The 20,504-nt window shown below is 34.8% G+C and overlaps 1 protein-coding gene across 11 annotated transcripts in view; it reads right to left on the bottom strand.

Moving 5' to 3' along the window:
* Tmem164 (transmembrane protein 164) overlaps positions 1 to 20,504 on the bottom strand; it is a 156,388-nt gene that overhangs the window by 73,387 nt on the left and 62,497 nt on the right. For 9 of the 11 annotated variants that reach the window (XM_013150200.3, XM_013150201.3, XM_013150198.3 and 6 more), the window contains one exon: positions 19,627 to 19,676. The exons of the other annotated variants lie outside the window; for them this stretch is intronic. Coding sequence is in view for 5 of the 9 variants with exons in the window: in XM_013150198.3 (XP_013005652.1) it covers positions 19,627 to 19,676 (50 nt within the window). In the remaining 4 variants the exon portion in view is untranslated. The remainder of the gene's footprint in view (positions 1 to 19,626; positions 19,677 to 20,504) is intronic. 11 annotated transcript variants of the gene reach the window in all.

Genomic DNA, 20,504 nt, shown 5'->3' with positions numbered 1-20,504 from the left:
AAAAACTAGTCTATATCCAACTAGAGGTTCCCCAAAACCAAAAAAAAAAGTAGAATATCATAGGATTGATGCTGGCCCACTGCATGTTAGGAATACGCGTCTCCTCAAATAAAACTCAAGTAGCCATGCATGTGGGAGACTGTAAGATACCATGTACTTTATCTCCTCGGAGTATCCTCAAGCATAATAGTAGGAGTAGATAAATCTATAGCAGTTCACCAGAATGCACTGAATGAATAGCTGCTCCACACTAGGAAATAAGCTAGAATCTATGTGCATCAACCTGCCTGCCAAAGTGGAGATGATAACTGGTTCTAACCAATACCACATAAGTGTACTGAAAGGCAGTCCACATATCCTGCTTTTGCCCAGTAACAAATTCTCCTTTAAATCTGCACAGACATTTAAAAAAAGCAAAATAGCATGGTTCCTATGAAAACCACCGGTGGCACAAGAACGTATCTTCTCATTTTGAAGACTTGGATAAGGCACAAATGTCTGCAGTTAGAATATGAACTAAAGGAAATATTTAAGAAAACTGCATTCTCAACAGTATGCAATGAAACTGGACTCAGTGAAACAGGTATAGAAAACCACTAAGATAAAACATATTGAGAAGGAAAAACAACAATCTGGAATGATAGAAATTTCAACAAAAAAGAATCACAAAGAAATTAATATTGTAATAGCAGAATTAAATTTCAAATTCATAATATGGAAGCCAAATCTGAATCTAGAGGAAATTCATTTAGTGGGTCCCACAATTTAGCCAAATGAATTTAGTCACATGAAGTGGTCAAAGACCAAAATACAAATGAATCACTCAAAAGGTTCCAAAAAAAACACTGGCTACATTCTCTGGGATATACCAATCAGATATAGTATGTAAAACCCAGTGCTTTTCCACATGCAAGACTATCTGATTTTTTCTTGATTTCTTTTTAGGAACTTGGTAATTCCTAAACATTATAACATCTGATTAGTTATTTTCTCATTGCTGAGACACACTAGCCATTAAAATACCCACAATTTAAAGGAAAAAAGGTTTATTTTGGCTCACAGATTCAGAATTATAGCCATAGTCAGCTGGCTCCAGAGCAGAGCAGCATGGCAGAGCAGAACTGTTCAAACCATGGCAGACTGAAGCAGAGAGCAATCAAGGCAGGAGGGAGGGAGCCCTTTCAGGCCACATCCCAATGACTCACTTCCACAGACCAGACTTTACCTCTCAACATCACATTTAACCCTAAACTGATCAGTGACTAATCCACTGATGATTATCATGCCCCCAAGGTTCAATCACCTCCCCCAAAGCCCCACCCTATGAGCCTATCAGGTTGTTAGGGGACATTTAGATATAAACCATAATCCTCACCTAAGCTAACAACTAATATGAAACATTAGAAAAATTCCCATTAAATGGAACACTACAAACATTTCCATTAAAATCAAAAGCAAAATGAGGATTGCTGCCAATACTACCATTATTCAACATTATTCAAAAAGTTTCAGCTAATACAACCAGGCTTGAAACAAAGAAAAAATAATTTTTAAAAGGAGCTAAAGTTACCATATGGGCGTAGACATGATTAATTTCCAAAATAATACAAAAGAAACAGCTGAAAAACTATTAAAAGAGAGTTAAACATAGCGGCCAAATATAAAACAAACATACAAAACCCACAAAATCTTTCAGTAATACCTACTCTGAAAACTATAATAACTAAATGGTATCATAATCTACAAACTATCCAGAAATGATCTTGGTGAGAAATGTGTGGAAAACACACACACACACACACGTACCCTTGAGGCACATAAAAGAAAATGTGAGTAAATTGAGAAATAAATCTTTTCCTAGATGGTGACATTTGTTACTGTTATAATGTCAACTTGGTTTTAGGTTTATTGTAATTACAGTAAAAATCCTGGTATGATTTTGGGAAAAAACATGAGAAAGCATTTTATGTTTATTTTGGAAAAAAAAAAAAACCTACCTGAGACTAGACAAAAAATTTGTAGGTGAAGTACTAGGCTGAGGATATGGCCTACCAGCTGTTGCAAGTATAAGCTGGTGAAACTGGTAAAAACTGGTTGCAAACACAAGCTATGAAACTGATGAAAATCAAACACAGAGATCAATAAGCTAGTACAAGCAGCCCCCAAAATAAATCCTAGTAGAGATAAGAATGTATTTATGGTAAAATTATAGTAGTGATAATCTTGGGGAAACAGTTATTCAGCAGGGCTCAAATGACTAGTGGAAAATATAAATTATAGCTCCACTTCCTTGTACTGAATTTTTTCCACTTTGACCATTTTTCTCTTCTGTACCCTCAGTTTCACATTTGGGGGGGGGGTTCAATGTGTGTAATATATTTTGCTCATATTCATCTCCCCTATTACCATCCCTTACACCCCTCCCTCTCCTTATTTCCTTCCTCTTATCTAATAATAGTCTCCCTTCTACTTTCTTTTCCTTCTACTTTCTTTCATCTTTTGAGATTCCACAGATTAGGAAAAACATGCAATGTTTGTCTTTCTGAGTCTGGGTTTTCTTCAACATGATCATCGCCAGACCCACCAACTTTCTTGCAAATGACCTAATTCACTCTTTATGGCTGAATAATACTCCATTCTATATATACATCACATTTCACTAGCACTCTTCTGTTGATGGGCACCTAGGCTGATTTCATATCATAGGTATTTTGAATTGTACCACAATAAATATGCATATGCAGACATCCTTATAGTATGCTGATTTTAATTCCTTCATATATATACCAGGGAGTAGCATACTGGGTTATATGGTACTTCTGGTTTTAGTTTTCTGAGGAACTTAATTTCCATATGGCTCTATTCATTTATATTTCTATTAGCAGTATAGAAGTATTCCTTTTTTCCCTTGCATCATCACTAGCATTTTTTTGTGTGTGTTCTTAATGATGGATACTATGACTGAGATGGAATCTCAAGGTAGTTTTTTTTATTCTCAATATAGTTTTAATTTGCATTGCCTTAACAGCTAAAAATAACATTTTTCATATATATATATATATATATATATATATATATATATGTGTGTGTGTGTGTGTGTGTGTATATATATATGTGTGTATATTAATCACTTACATTTTGTCTTTTAAGAAGTGTCTGTACAATTCATTTGCCCATTTATTGATCGGGATCTTTATTTTTAGTGTTAATTTTTTAGTTATTTATATATTCTAGATAACCTTTGTTTAAAGAGTAGCTGGTAAAAACTTTACCATTATGTCAAATGCCTCTTCATTCTGTTGTTTCCCTTGATGTGCAGAATTTTTAAAATATGATGTAATCCCATTTGTTGATTCCTGCTATTATTTTCCGTTACTGGAATCCTATTCAGGAAATCTTTGCCAGTGCGTATAGCTTCAATTGTTACCCCTATATTTTCTTTTAGCAATTTCAAAGTTTCAGGTCTTTTACCTAGGTCTTTGATCCATTTTGAATTAATTTTTGTACACGGTGAGAGATAAACATCTAGCTTCAGTCTTCTATACGAATGTCCAATTTTCCATGCACCATTTGTTAAAGAGGCTCTTTTTTGTATTTTTGGCTCCTTTATTCAGAATCAGGTGGGTGTAGTTGTATGGGTTAGTTTATGTGTCCTCTGTTCTATTTCACTAGCTTCCATGTCTCATAGACTAGGTTTTGATATTTTAAAAAATTAAATGTTTAAAATAATTATTTAAAAACTGGGTTATCTATCTCAAATTAGAATGGGAAGTCTTTAAGCATAAAAGCGCTGGAAGAAATTACCATTGTTTGAAATTGGTTGGAAATCAACCAAATAGACCAATAAAAATTCAAAACCAGACCTGGGCATGGTGGTACATGCCTGTAATCCCAGCACTTGGGAGGTTGAGGCAGGAGGACTGCAATAAATTCAAGGCCAGCATGAACTACACAGCAAGACTCTATCAAAAAAAGTCAATGTATATCAAATGTATCATTAAAAAGTTAACAGGCAATTTGGAGAAAACAAAGTAGTGCAAAGTTGATAATAGGTTTACACTATTTATATACATAACATTCATGCAAATCAGTGAGAAGTGAAACACTCCTACATAAGACTGAAAACATGAATTGACAATCTGCAAAATAAAAATATAAACCACTGAAGAATATATGCATCTTAAATATAGTTATGCATATGTTTGAAATTTGCTATAATGAAATTTGAAAGAGAAAAAAAGAGAACTGAGGAAATGGGCAAGGAAAAAGCAAGAGAAGCCACGAGCAAGATGACTAGGAAAGCTGCGGGGGTTTGTGGTAACGCTGCAACATAGCTCTTTCCTTTCCAGTGGGTTTTCAAAGTGTAATCTTATTTATTAAAAACTGGGAGGACAAGATGTTTCATACAATGGGACCAGGTAAGTTCCCTAAGGGTGACTAGGACAGGTAACTTTTGGAGTTGATAGTAGGACTGTAAGCACAAAATAGTCTCTTTAGGTATATACAACCATCCCTCGTTATTTATGGGGAATTGATTCCAGGACTCTGCAAATAACAAAAATCTGTGTTTAAGTCCCTTATACAAAACAGTGTAGTATAATATACAATATAATGTAAATGATACATAAAGAGCTGTTATGCTGTATGATGTAGGGGATAATAGCAAGAAAGGATCTACATGCTCAGAACAAGTATAGTTTTTTTAAATACTTTTAATTCACAGTTGGTTAAAGCTGTGAATGTCAAACTGATAGATACAGAAGACTGATTGCACTGTGTGTACTCCAATCTGAGTGCCCTGTATGTTGAAAGTAACTAGCTCTTTAGTAAAAAAAAATCATTCAAATCAGCCAAATGAGCAAATGAAAAATGATTCAGATTCAAAGGAACACAGAACAGCACTGAATGTGCAGAGATAACACAACAAACAATTCTGGTGCTGCCATATGAGCATCCATAAGAAGAGGAGCCAGGAATTGGAAGGGTTAAGAGGACTTCACAGGCTGAAGGCTGTGCCAAGCTCAATTCTAAGAGTTGGAGACATTAGGGATCAAATTTTAGCCCCTTCCAATTTAAACTTCACATCCTAGATTCTTGCTTCTTGCTGAGGCAGCCTTTCTAACAGCAGGTGACAGCAGCAGGACTTAGTATGTCATATGTCAACTGAGGTGTACATAAATGAAGCAGTCTAGGACCCAGCCAGGGCAATGAGTAACCATCATTTCTCCTCGCCAAGTGTACCACGGGAACCCTATGGAGAATTCTGCCCGTTACCCACCCCCAAAAGTACTGCCAGCTTGATTCCAGCACCAGCATATAGCCTGTCACATCATAAGCCCTTTCCTGCAGTGACCAGCATGCCTCCACGAAGTTCATGCCAAGCTCTGCTTAGCTCAGAGGCTGGCAAATGCATGCGTGGCTGGTACAGCAACCGGTCAAATGAAAAAAGAGGGAGGGAAGACAGGGTAGTCAGCTTACAGGATATACTGGGACAAGACTATAATAGCCCATCTGGGTGTACCAAGACATATCGAATTGTAAATAAGTTGTTCTCATGCTTTAACTCTTTAAATAATAATGAAATAGTAGAAAATATTCACTGCAGCAATTTTAGACACTGATTAGGAGACTGGGGCTCTGGAGCCAGAGAAACATTTAATTAAACTCAACATGCACCTTGTACCAAAATTATATCACAGAAACTTTCTGAGCCTCTGTGTGCTTGGTGGAACCAGGGATACTATTTGTGATTCCCAACCATGTTTGCTGGAAGAATTAAGATAACCCAATTAAACATTTCACACTGTGCCTAGGTACACAGTAAACATGATTATGCACCTTAGAAGAAAAAGAAATACTAACTCTACCAGAATGTATTCATAGCCAAGTTGTACAACATTTCTTGGCACAAAACTGCTTTATCAATAGTGTGGATAATGTATTCTATAGCTCAAAGTATCATCTTAAGGATTAGATGGAATAAATTACTTTGAAATATTTATTTCAAATATTCAACTAAGTAATTTTGAAATAGGTATTTTTAATACTTTGAAATTATGTTGTAAAAAGAATTTTGAAAAGAGTGGATAGAATCATTAAGAACTTTCTACTTTCTAAAATTTTGACCTTTATTTGTACCAAGAGTTGAACTCATGACCTCACACTTGCCAGGTAGGTCCTTGGGCCACTGTGCTATATCTCTGGCCCCCTAAAATGTTGATTCTTAATTTCATACTACACATGGTTTTTCCACAGAATGGAATAACATGCACCCATCAAAATGGGCTGTACTGTAAAAAATTGGGTAAGTGTTCAAGGACTTAAGCTAAGTGATTTAGAAAAGTCAATACAAGGATGATTCCATTTATATAATATTCTTGAAATAATAAAAGTAATTTTGTTAATATAGTACATGAGATTAAAAAAAACAGGTTAGTTTTTGCTGGGGATCACAGATATATACAGATAGGAAGGTGGTAGGTATTGCTACAAAAGACCAACAGGAGAGATCTTCATGCCAATACAACTAATCTGTTCTATCAACACAGATCAACATTCATATCCTAGATATGTAACTGTAAAACTATAGTTTTGCAAGAGGTTACCATTAGGGAAAACAAGGTAAAGGATATATGGCATTGATCTGCATTTTTCCTAAAATTGAATCTATATTTTTATATTTCAAAGATTATATAGCAAAATTACATATGTAGTTACCTCAAAATACATTTAATTTTTTTTTTTTTTTTTGTAGCAGGGATCGAACTCATGACCACACTCTTGCAAGGCAGGCACTTATGCCACTGAGCTAAATCCCTGGCTTAAAATACATTTAATTTCAAAATGATGACACACTTGTAATATAAAGAAAGATACATTACAAGCAAATAAAGAACAGAAACTATGACTAAATGTAGACAGTCAAGAAATAAACACTAATTTTAAGAGACTGACAAAAAGCAAAGGAGAAATCAATAAAAATAAAAAGTGGAAAATCACCTGGAAAAATAAAACAGGGTAGAAATAATAAATAAACCCCCAACATGCCTTTATGTAGTACCTGAAAATTGATAAGATCCTTATGAATCTGATTAAAATACAGAAGAATACAACAACAAAAAAATTAAGTCCAAAAAAGAAAATTAAAATACAAATGTGGAGATACTTTTTAAATTATGAATTAAGGCTCATGTTATGGTTTATATTTAGATGTCTCCCCAAGATTCATGCTCTCAAAGGTGGGGCTTTATTAGCATGTCTGCAGTATATAATGATTACATTTTCCTGGGGGTTGTACATGTACATAACACTTATTAATTCTCTTTTTTGTTCCTGTGTCCTCCCATCCCTACACTCGCCAACTCCTTCCCCTATGCATTTGTGAACGCTCTATCTCCATTTCTTCTTCACTCTCAGAACCTCACACTTGCCAGACAGGTGCTGTGCCACTGTGGTAAATCCCTGACCCTTCTTCAATATTTTTTAAAATCCTTTTCCCCTTGCTTCCCTCCCTGCACCTCCTTTTTTGTTTCCCTTCTCATTTGAAAATACGTCTGATTCCTAACATCTATCTTTTATTTTGCTCCTTATCTATACTTTGGATTTCTCAGGTAAAAAAATAATGTGTATCTAATTTATTTCACTTAAGATTATATTCTTGAGGTATATCCATTTCCTTAAATAAAGCCTCGTTTACCTTTAATGGCAGAGTACTACACGATTATATACCTATCATGTTTTCTTTATCCATTTATCTGTTGATGGGCATATAGCTGTTTCAAAGATTTAGCTATTATAAATTGCACTGCTATAAACATGGATATGCATTTATTACTGTAGTATGATGACCTTAACAACTCCATTGAAAAGATAGCTAAAAGAATAAGTGAGTGAAATGGAATTTCTACTTTTAGTTTTTTAAGGAAGATCCATGCTGATTTAAATAGTGGCCATACCACTTTACCTTTTCCCAAAAACAATGAGGAAGAATTCTTTTTTTCTCTGAAGCCTTGCCAGCGTTTGTTATTGGCATTTTTTCTGGAAATGGAATCTGAGTGTTGTTTTAATTTGCACTTCTCTAATGGCCAGCAATGCTGAACATCTTTTCATGCATTTATTGGTCATTTGTACTTCTTCTCTGAGAAGTGTTTACTCACTTAAAATGCACATTTTTAGATTGGGTCTTTAAATTTGAGGGGTTTTGATTTTTTGAATTCTTTTTATATTCTAGGTATGAGTACTTTGAGAAATAAATGGCAAAATTTTTTTCCCAAATTGTAGGTTGTCTCTTCATTCTGTTTGTGAGTTCCTTTGCTGTACAGGACATTTTTAAATTTGATGTGACCCTACTTCTTGATTCTTTGTATTATTTCTTATGCAGTTATGGTTTTGTTCAGAAATTCTTTGACTACATCTAAGTTTTCAAGAATTTTACCTACTTTATCTTCCACAAGATTGTTTAATATTTAGATGTTAGATCCATTTTGATTTTAGTTTAGTGTATGTTGAGAGATATGGGTCTAGGTTCAATCATCAGCATGTGGATAGCTAATTTCCTAGCACTATTTGGTAAAGAGGCTATCTCTCCTCCAATGAAGGGATTTGGCCCCTTTGTTCAAGATGAATTAGCTGAGTTTGCCAGGATTTTTTTTGAAGCCTCTATTCTGTTCATTGACCTGCATGTCTGTTTTGCTTTGTTTTTTGCCAATACCATGCTGTTTTTATCACTGTAACTTTTGGTGTAATTTGAATTGCAGTATTGTGACACTTGCCACGCCCCTGTTGCCCAGCACTGCTTTTGTTATTGTAGGTCTCTTATGCTTCTGTATGAATGTTAGGATTATTTTTTCCAGTTCCGTGAGATTGGGGTTGGATTCTATTTGTGTAAAAGCTTTGGCACTATGGTCATTTTCACTATATTGGTTCTGCCTATCCAGGAACAGGGATATCTTTTCATTTTCTGTTTGATTTGTTTTTACAAAGTGATATAGTTTTTATTGTAGAGGTCTTTTGCTTCCCTGGTTAAGTTGATTTCAAAATATTTCATTTTTCTTGATGCTATTATAACAGGTGTTGTTCCTCTAATATCTCACTTGGAAATTGCTATTGGTATATAGAAATGCTACTGATTTTTGAGCACTGACCTTGTATGCTGCTATACTACCAAATTTGATTATTAATTCTAAAGGTCTTTTCATGAAGTTTTTAAGGTGTATGGAGAGGATCATGTCATCAGCATATAATGATAATTTAACTTGTACGTTTCCTATCCCTACCCCTTTTATATTGTCTAATGGCACTAATATTTCAAGAAATATTTTGAACAGCAGTGGAAATAGTGGGCATCCTTGAATTATTCCTGAATTTATTTTATTTTTTTACTTATTTATTTTTTGGTACTGGGGATCAAACTCACAATCTTCTGCTTGCCAAGCAGGTGTTTATGCCATTTAGCTAAGTCCCCAACCCTTATTCCTGATTTGAGAGGGAAAGCCTTTTCTGCATTTAGTATGATGTTGGCCATAGATTTCTCATAGATGGCCTTTTTCAAATTGAGATAAAAATATTCTCTGCCTATTTCTTCAGCATTTTTTTCATAAATGTATGTTGGATTTTGTGAAATGCCTTTTCTGCATCTATTGAGATAATCATATGGGTTTACTCCTTGGTTCTGTTGTGATTTCAACCTTTTCATTTCTAATTACATGGATTTGAGTTAATTCTTTCTGATTTGGTAAGACTGGCTATAAAGGCTTGTCTATTTTCTTTAATCTTTTAAAAACTTTTATTCATTGATTCTTTGTATTTTTGTCTCAATTTTATTAATTTCTGCTTTGAGCTTTATAATTTTGTTTCTCAGACTAGATTTGGGTTTAGATACTTATTTTTTTAGAAATTTGGAGTGCACCATTTGGTTATTTATTACAGTTCACTGTTTTTCTGATGTGGGAATTCATAGCTATGAACTTTCCCAGTAGGATTGCTTTCATTGTGTTCCTTGGGAGCCAGTATGTCATACTAGCATTATCATTTGATTGCAGGAAGTGTCTAATTTCTTCTTTAATTTCATCTCTGACTCATTAATTATTCAAGAGGGTATTATTTAATTTTCATGTGTTTGCATAGTTTGTATAGTATCTTTTGTCACTGATTTCTAGTTTCATTGCATTATGATCTGATAATATGCATGGGCTAATTTAGATTTTTTGTATTTACTTAAAGATGCTTTAAGGCCTAGTATGTGGTCTATTTTGTAGAAAGCTCCATTTGCTGATGAGAGAAATGCATAATCTGCTGTTGAGTGGAACACTCTAGATATCTATTAAGTCCAGTTTGTTCAAAGGTTTGGTCCAACTATGACAGTGATGGAGAACTTTTTAAAGACTGAGTGCCCAAACTGCAATCCAACATCCATTTATTTACTGCAAAGTGCCAACACGTCAGTTAAACCTGAATCCTGAGGTTTTGGTTTAGAAAAAAAAAAAAAACCCCTGTTATCTGATGCTTGGCTGCTGGAGTGACTTGGCTCACTTACCAACAAGATAGGGTTCTATGTGCCTACGGCACACATGCCATAGGTTCACCACCACCACTGAACTACGGCATTTTCCTGTTAATTTTTTGTCTAGTTAACCTGTCTACTTGAGACAGTGGAGTATTGAGGCCCTCCACTACAATGGACTGGTGCTTATCTGATTTTTCATATCCATTAATCTTTGTTCTATCAAGTTGGGTTTACCATTATAGTAGACTCTTAACCTACAAATTCAATTCTTTCTCAAGGGCTGGTTGTGACTCAAGTTGTCAAATGAAGGCTCAGGCTCCTCCACACAGCCTAGAAAGTCTCTCTCCTGCATACACGCAGATTTCAGTGACCTTAGAGAGACATTGGCCCAGGATTTCTCAATTAACCAAATACAGGCAAGGATGCTATAATCTTCCTTCTAGAACTCTTTAAGGGTTAAATCTGTATCTGAGACCATCTGGAAGCACAAGGCAGCTGGCATTTGGGTCACAAGCCAAGACTGGTCAAAAGTTAAAACTAGAATTCCATGCCTGTAATCCCAGCACTTGGGAGGCTGAGGCAGGAGGGTCGCTGCAAGGTCCAGATAGCCTGGGCTACAAAGTGAGCTCAAGGTCTGCCTGAAATGCATAGTGAGTCCTTGTCTCAAAAAGGCCAGAAAAAAAAACACCTAAAATTCCAGTCATAACCCAAGTTGTTCATATGTCAGGCTGGTCATAATTTGAGGGTTGACTGATCTGATGCATATTTATTTGTAATTGTTATCTCTTGTTGAATCAAACCCCTAACCAATATTAGTGACCCTCTTTGTCTCTTTTGATCAGTCTTGACTTGAAATTCATTTTGTCCAAAATTAGGATAGGTACTCGTGCTTTTTTCCTGTTTCCTGTTGCACGGAATATTGTTTTCCATCCTTTAACATTCAGCCTATGAATACTTTTTTGTGTTAAATGTCTTTTTTGTATACACATTGTTAAATTTTGTTTCTTGATTCACTCTGCTAATTTGTGTATCTTGATTGGTGAATTGAGACCATTCACACTGACGGTCATAGTTAGTCATTGACTTATCCCTGTCATTGTATTGTTTTTCTGCTACTCACTCCTTTTCTTTCCCTTCAACCTAATTGCTCATCTTGCCTGGTAGATTCATTCCACTGGGTTTTATGGCATTGCTAGCTTCATTATCTCTTTCTAAGACATCCTTGAGAATTTTTTATACCATTGGTCTGGCAGTCTTGAATTTATTTATATGTTCTTTATCATGAAAATATATTTTTTCATCAATTTATAAATATAATTTTGTGGGGTATGTCAATTTTGCTTGGCAAATATTTTCATTTAGGGTTTGAAACACTTCACTCCAAGCTGTCCTTGACTTTAGGGTTTTTGTTGAGAAATCTGTTGTAATTCTGATGATTTTGGCTTTATAAGTGATTTGTTTCTTTTCTCTAACAGCTTTTAAAATTGTGTTCTTGTATTAAATTCCACGTTATGACTGTGATGTGTCTTGGTGTTGTTCTTTTCTGATCATTGCTATTTGGGGTTCTATATACCTCATTTATGTGTATGTCAAATTCTTTTTTAATGCTTAGAATGTTTTCTGACAGTACTTTTATAAACTGTGTTTTTAGGCCTTTTCTGCTACCTTCTAATTTTTCATTAATTGCAATTTATCTTAGTCTTCTTTGCTTTGTCTACCTGCCACTGGATTCACTTATGTTCCTTTGTTATTTTTAAGGTGTCTCTCATTAGTTAATCAACAACCACAGTCTTGTCTTCTAGATGTGACACTCTGTACTCACATTGGTCAATTCTGCTACCTATAACTTCAATAAAATTTTTAACCTTCTGTGTTACTGTTTAGAACTTTTTATGGACTCTAATTCTTTTCTATGCTGGAAATTCATGCCTTGCATTTTTCTCTTTGGCTCTCCTACTGTTTTAGTAAGTAGTATCTTTTCCTATAGACTTACTGATTATCTTTTATTAGGAGCATTATCTTTTTGTCTCTGCTTGCTTGCTTTTATTTCTGCTTCGAATTCACCAAATATCTTATTGATCTGTTTTGTTATCTCCACTGTCATCATTTCAGATAATCTGACTATGTAGCTTTTGATTCCCCACAGCCCCACTACCCCCTGGATTTGCTTTGGGGGAGCTAGGAGCTTTTGGAGACATTTTATTCTCTTATTTTCTCATTTTCTATTTTGTTCTTTGTTTCCTATGACAGGACTTGCAGATTGCCTATGATGAATAGTTTTATTTCTAGTATCAAGACCTCCTTAAGTAATGTGTACTTTTCAGAGATGTCCTTTAGGTGTACCTAGCTATTAAGCTATTGACCCTTGGGTCTCTCCTAAGATACAACCACCTATTTATTTGGGAGAGAAAGTTGCAGCCTATTTGACACTAAAACTGTCCTTTGAGACTGGGCTACAGAATTGTTATGATTCCCAGGCAATCTAGATATTGTCATACAGAGAAAACCAGAAGATACCAACAACTGTATCTCCTTGGCGAAAACAGTAAATTTCACAATAACAATAGCACCTGGCGTTGGGGATTTAGAACAGTGCAAGGTTGTGAGTTTGATCCCTGGGGAAAAAATAGCATCAATTTCAAACTGAGGCTGGGGATTTAGCCCAGTGGCATAAGTACCAGCCTGGAAAGCACGAGGTAGTGAGTTTGATCCCTGGAACCAAACACTAAAAATGCAAACTGAATAATGACAAACTATAATAACTAGCACGATACCATTTTAACCATAAAAAAGATCTACAGTTATAATATAAACTGTAAGACAAAGCAGGCATTGATATATTAAATATCTACTCCATGGGCAATTTTACCTTCAGTCACAATGGAACAGTATTCAACCATAGTAAGGTATAGTTAACTACCTACATACTTATTAGGTTTAATGGTAATACTAGTAAGGTAAGAGGTTACATGGAATAGAAGCATGGAAAAAAACAATTTAGAGAAATTAAGCAATGGAAGATGGGAACAAAGTGGTAAAATTTCAATAAAGGATTCTATTAAGAAGTAAAAGAAAATTAATAATATTAGATAAGACTAACAGAAAAACACCAAAAAGGAAAAGGACAAATGATAAGGAATGGAGACAATACTGGAGGAAAAATAATAAAGAAACAAATTGATAGATAGCGAGGAGGGGAGAGGAGAAAATGAAACCAAAATAAACAAATAAAAGAGTAATATTTAAAAGGAGAAAACAAGAAAATGAGTAATAAAACACCAAACTCCTTAAAAACCCTACCAATGGCAGGAAGATAGAGAAAAAATGGGTCAAAGGAAGAAAAAAAAATTGCCTAGCTATTTCCAAATGAGTTTTTTCCCCCTAGAACTTGTAGGTTTTAACCCAACAAGTCACATTCCTCTCTGCCTCTACATAACCTGTGTGTTTGTATGTTTACCTTGCGGTTTGATGCCCCCCCATCTGTTAACCTGTGTCTGGCAACTGTCCAAGCCCAGGGAGAGAGTGAGGTGAAGGATTCTGGGTGAAGATGCAAGTTGGCTTGAGGAGCCCAGAGTCAGTTTGGCAGGTTGGACTATAAGCCAGATGGAGAGGTTAGTGGTCATGAGACCAGCTCAGAATACCAGATGGTGGCTTGTGCAGGCTAGGGCCACCCAGCAGAGACTTAAGTGTGCCTCACACTTACAGTTAGTTGGGTTTTTAGTTGATCTTCCCTAAGTATCTCTGATGTGCCACTTCCTCTAATCAGCCATGCTGGATCAGTTGGGAGGGGCTTTTAAAAGATGATTGGATCATGAAGGCATGACACTGATGGGTGTACAGTGGACTACTGATGAGTTTATAGCTAAATGTAATGCTGGGAAGCACAGCCTAGTTGGAGGAGGCAGGTCACTGGGTCATGCCCTGAAAGGGTGTTATCTCCTTCTTCAGCTCATCCTTTTGTTCTCTCTGCTTCTGGTCCACAGTGTAGTCATGAAAAGCTATCTTCTTCTGTCATGCTCTCTGAGAGGCCATTCTGCCTTGGAGCCAGTTGACTATGCCTGAAATGTGAGCCAAAACAAAACTGTTCTTCCTTAAATTGTGAGTGTCTAGTATTTTGTCTCAGCAAGGAGGAAAGCAACTAAGCCAGTTCAACTAAATTTGTAACAAATTTGAAAACTTAGAAAAAATGGAAAATTTCTTAGCTAAATACAAATTGTCAAAATACATCCAAAAGATTTAAGCAGATTGTTTACCATAGAAGACACTGAAAAAGTGATTATATGTTTACCCAAGTAAAAAGGCACCAAAACCTCATGGTGCCTTTTCAAAATCTTTTCATGAGTTTTCACCTCACTTTTAAAGAATACATGATTTAAAGGGTATTAAAGTATTACAGACCACAACAAAAGAAGGAATATTCACAAATAATTTTACAGGAAAAGAATACAAAATGATTATACTCTTACTCATGAATCTTGAAACATTATTCTAAATAAAATATTGATAAGTAATCCAGTGATGTAATAATACATTAAAATAATGATATATTATGACGAACAGGTTTTTTCAGTAATATGAGTAGTTACATTACTGTTGTACCAAAAACTTAAGTGAGAGCCTAGCGTAGGGGCTTATAACTTTAATATCTGCTGTTTAGGAAGCTAAAGCAAGAGATCCACAAGTTCTAGGCCAATCTGGCAATTTACAGAGTCTGTCTCAAAACAAAATTTTAAAAGACCATATATACTGTAACACCATGGTAGAGCAACTGAGGTACAAGGTCCTAGGTTCAACGCCCAACTCTAAAAAAGAAGAAAAAGCAAGAAAAAAAGTTTAAAAGAAGGCTAAGGGTGCTAAAGATCATGGTAAATGACTATAATCCCAGCTCTTGGAAGACTAAACAGGAGGACTGTCATGAGATTGAGACCAACCTGGGCTACACAGTGAGTTCAAGGTGAGCCCTGGACTACACAGCAAGATCCCATCTTGAAAAACAGAAAGAAAGAAAGAAAGAGAGAGAGAGAGAGAGAGAGAGAGAGAGAGAGAGAGAGAGAGAGAGAGAAAGAAAGAAAGAAAAAGAAAGAAAGAGGGAGCCAGTTCAGTAGTAGAGTGCTTGCTTAATATGCATGGAGCCCTTGGTCTGATCCCCAGCAGAGCAAAAACAACAAAAATAAATGAAAAACAAAGCTTATATGGATCAAGAGATGTCAAAAAAGCATTTAATAAAATACAGCAACCACTACTGTCTTTTCAAAATTTCTTCAATAAATGTGGAAAGTATTTAAAAATAATAGACTGTTTAACAAACATCAATAGAAATAATGGAGGAACACAGAAAACAATTCAATTTAAATCAGTTTTAGGGTGACTACCATTTTTTTATCTAGCTCTGTCTTTGAGTTTCTAGCAAATGCAACAAGAAAATGAATTACTTAGTGTAACCACTGAGAAAATGTAAGGAACATGACGTTTGTTATGTAACATATGCAATGATGTCACAATACTGGTAGTGGAGGCAAGGAGTGTCCCCTCCTCCCCCCGCCCGCTCTTTAGAGAGCAGCGCCCAAAAAAGGCTAATTGGATATAATGGAAAACAAAAGAGCAGACTATCACAGCTACAGTGACAAGTAAGATGGGAAAAATCACCACAAAGAGACACCATAGAGATGCTAATCAGGTGTGATTATCTCCAGCAAACAGCTAAGCTTTGCTCACAAGCTACATACTCTAGCTTCAAGGAACATAGACTTTGTAGAACCTCTGTTAAAATAGAGTACTGTTTCAGCTTGCATCAAATTAAACCTGAACTTCCTATCCAGTGAGTGACTTAAACTCAATATAGTCTTGTATTTATCTGAGTATCTAACATCAAGGCCTTAGACCAGTTCTATGTGTCTTATAAAGTTAAGGGTTTCTTTATAAATAAGCTTTACTCAAAAGAGAGTATCTGTCAGCTGACCAGTTCATTTTCCTTTAGGCATTTATAAGGTGCTTGTGATAGGAGAAAAGATGAAACTAAGATAAAATTTACCAAAACTCACAAGAGAATTTGGTAAGAGAGCTAAAGCTAAATTAGATATCTTAAAAATAATCACTTCTATTCTAGGAAGAAGCACTTAGGAACAGAAAGAGAGAAAATATTCCACTCATAACAGAAAACACAATATTTTAGTGATAAAAGTATCAAGCAAGAAACAGAATATATAAGAAAAGGAAAGATCTATATCAAAGACATAAAATAACATCAGAATGAGTGGAAATAATTTCCATTTTGTAGAAAAAAGAACTAGATAGTAAAAATGTAAAATACAAATTTAATTGAATTCTAACCAGAATCCTAATAGAATTGGAGAATTAGTGAGTAAAAGTGATCTCAATATGCATATGCAGGAGAAAGTGCCAAAAGAATAGCCTCCCTAAATTTTAAGCTAATGTAATCAAATCAATATGATCTTCATAAGGAAAGACAGAAATATATGAAATGGAATGATCAATAATAGAGTCTAACATACATAATGTTTAATAGCTGACAAAGATGCTTCTTCAATTCATAAAGAGAAAAGTAATAATTATTTAATATGTTATTTAAAACTTGTTATCCATCTTTGAAATAACAATCTTAAGCAGGACTGGAAATCCTGAAATTATATAAGAAATCATACTAAATATGAAAAATATACCAAAAAAGTATATGGCTATATCATCAGCAAAGTCAAGGAATACACATTTGGGAAAGATACCTTAACAATAACAACAGATAAAAAACAATACCTAGCCAGATGTAGTGGTGCACACCTGCAATCCCTGAAATCTGGAGGCTGAGGCAGGAGTGAGTTTGAGACCAGTCTGGGCTACAAAATTCAAGGTCAGTTCAAATTGCATAGCAAGACCCTGACTAAAAAAGATAATAAGATAATAAAAAGATAATACCTAAAACATAAAAGAAAAGTATTACAAATTAAGAAAACCATAAATATTCCATATAAAATTGGGAAATAATATGTATAGACAAAAAACTCAAGTATAAATTTAATCTGACCAAAAGAAACAAGATACAATACTAAAATTCACTAGACTAGTATTCAAGAGCCTATAACCACTGGGTTGTCAAATTGTAAAAGAATCATAATATCTTTTGTTTATAAGAATATGAAGAAAGGGGCTGGGGATTTAGCTCAGCAGCATAAGCACCTGCCTTGCAAGCAGGCAGTCATGAGTTCGATCCCCGGTACCGATAAAAAGGAAAAAGACAAAAAAAAAAAAGAATATGAAAAAAAAAATAATCTCATATAGTACAGAAAAAAGGAAAAACTAAGGTATACCAGTCTGCATTTTTAAATATGGCAAATTTATCAATATATTCATATATAAATATTCATATATATATATATCTGTATCTATCTATAAGTTAAAAGCAATACTATATAAGGGAGTATGTACAATGATATTTATGTTAGCAGAAGAAATATGGAAAAAAGTGAATGTTCATTGACAGGAGAATCAATTGGATATACTATTGTGTATCCATGAAATATTTTCTAGCCTTACAAAAAAAAAGGCCCCCACCAATAGACTTTGATAGGTTTCTGTGAGATAGTGTCGAGTTAAAAAACTAAAATAAACTAAGGTGTATGTAAGATTCTATTTTTGCAAGACAAACAATGAACTACAACAAAACAACCCCAAACCCATAGGAATGTGTGTATGTGTGTGTGCCGCACCTATGAAAATACAGAAAAATACAGAAGGATACATATTGGTTTGGTAATATGTAGAGATGGTATGAAATGGTAAAGCTAGGAATCAAACCAAAAAAAAAAGGTAGGAGACAATAAAAAGTAATTTAGCAAGCATGCTTATTTATTTATATATGAACATAAATATATAATGATATTAAACAATTTTGAAAAGTATAAAAATCTTAATATACAAACTGATCTCTGCTGATTAAAAAAGAAAAAAATCAATATTATCTTGAGGGTAGGATTAGAGGTTATGTTTATTTTCTTTATATGTATCTGTATTTTCTATAATGAGAACTGTTATCTTAGCATAATGAAATAAAAGCAATAAATGTTACTTTTAAAACATTATGCTGAATAATTGACCTCGTTTTGGAAAATCAAGAGAAGGAAACAGGGTTAAATACACCTTTCTTTCAGAGTCTGTCCAAGTAAGAAATATATAAAGTCAGAATCCATTAGCCCTTACCCAGTAGAAAGTGACTCACCTAAAGCAAGAAACTGAGTGGCTATTTCAAGGAGGCTATTTGATGCAGCAAATGGGATATTTTTCTCCCTACCTAACACTTTAATGACTTAAGTAAATCAGAAAGCCATTTAAAACACTCTCAATTATCCAAGGATCTGCTAGGTTCTTTACTTCTTGTTCCCTCCCACTGGCTTCAGGGCATTTCACTGCTCAGAAACAGCTAAAAACTGCGGAGGTTGGGGGAAGAAATTAAATTAATTCAAGTTAATTTGGCGTTTCATCAGCAACTGTTATAAAAAGTTTGATAAGTGTGATGGTCAAAACTCATGATAAAATACAAGTTCCTGGACTCTTCAGTTTCATTTAAGTAAACTTGCCTTCAAAGAAACATGGTGTGTTTGTATATACTTTAATGAATTAGACGCTTGCTAGTTTTGAAAGTCAGGACTTGTAACTTGTGATATATTTTTGTCTCCTCATTTTACTTTTCACTTTAAGACAAAAGCATTAAAACATGAGAAGGGCATCCCCTTCAATGTGAAGAGCTGAGATCCGTAGTTGAGTAGTAAAACTGTAATGCAAAGATGCTTAGGAAGAAGTTTTCTGGTCCCTGGTATACTCTCTAGAGCAACTTTAGGAGGGTAGCAACCTTTCAAGGAAAGGTATATTCCTTGGCTGTATAACCACAAAGATAGGCTGCAAAGTATTTATAAGGGCTTGACAAAGTCCATACTTCCATGTGCAGTATTTCCCTATTTCAGTGCACCCTCACAGACTTTTATCCCCTGGGAAATCCCAGAGTGGAAGTGATATAAACCCAAGGTGTTCAGAGCACAGCATCTTTTGTGATCAAATAGATAAAATAGTCTGAATAGCAATGGCAATAGAACAAAAAAATTTTTTTTTCTTACTTAAAGACCACGATAGCTCCCGGACATGGAGGACAGGCCAAGAGGAAGATCTGCAATTGAAAGATTAAGAATGGTTAGTAGGAGAAATGTTAGACACAGACAGTGTGACTCTAATAATAACATACAAACAACAAACTTACCAAAACTCTAACATAAAATTGTTATGTTTTACATATCAGTTAAAAATAAAGAGGAATGGCCAGGGATTTAACTCAGTGGTGTAAGTGCCTGCCTACCTGGCAACCATGAGGTCATGAGTTCAATGCCCAGTGCAAAAAAAATAAAATAAAATAAAGCGGAAGCAAGTGTCTTTCCAAAGCCTGTTTGCAATACATATATGTATGAGAGATGGAAGGGGAGAGTACGACAGAAGAGACAAGACTCAGTTTTTCAATGCTTCAAATTCAATATGGCATAAGTACTCAATCACAGAAGCTTTTAACCAAGGAAAGGTCAAAAATAGATTCTGAGCTGAAACACACACACACACATACACACACACACACACACACACACACACACCATCTGTTTTGCCTCCCAAGGGGGAAAGTGGGTTTATCAATACCCCAGCACTGCCAAATTTAGCAATAAAAACACAGGCCGCTAACTTAAATTTGAATTCCAAATAAACAATGAATAATATTTCAGTGTAAGTAGGTCCTAAATAGTACATATAGCATGCTTATACTAAAACATTGTTCATTGTTTATTTGGAATTCAGATATAATCAGGCATGCTGTACTTCATCTGGCAATCCAATCAAACTGCCACCCCAGGTTCCAAAGCTTGTTTCTTTTGTTTCTAAGCACATCTACGTAGTTTTTACTCTTCTATTTTCTCCTCAGGTAAAACCAAACAGAATCTTGTCCTAGGAAATC

Source organism: Cavia porcellus, unplaced genomic scaffold, assembly GCF_034190915.1.
Source record: "Cavia porcellus strain 051 isolate PalLab524CR breed Dunkin Hartley unplaced genomic scaffold, mCavPor4.1 scaffold_3, whole genome shotgun sequence".
Classification (NCBI taxonomy): domain Eukaryota; kingdom Metazoa; phylum Chordata; class Mammalia; order Rodentia; family Caviidae; genus Cavia; species Cavia porcellus.
Note: the sequence above shows the minus strand (reverse complement) of the source record. Positions and strands in the feature narration are given on the sequence as shown.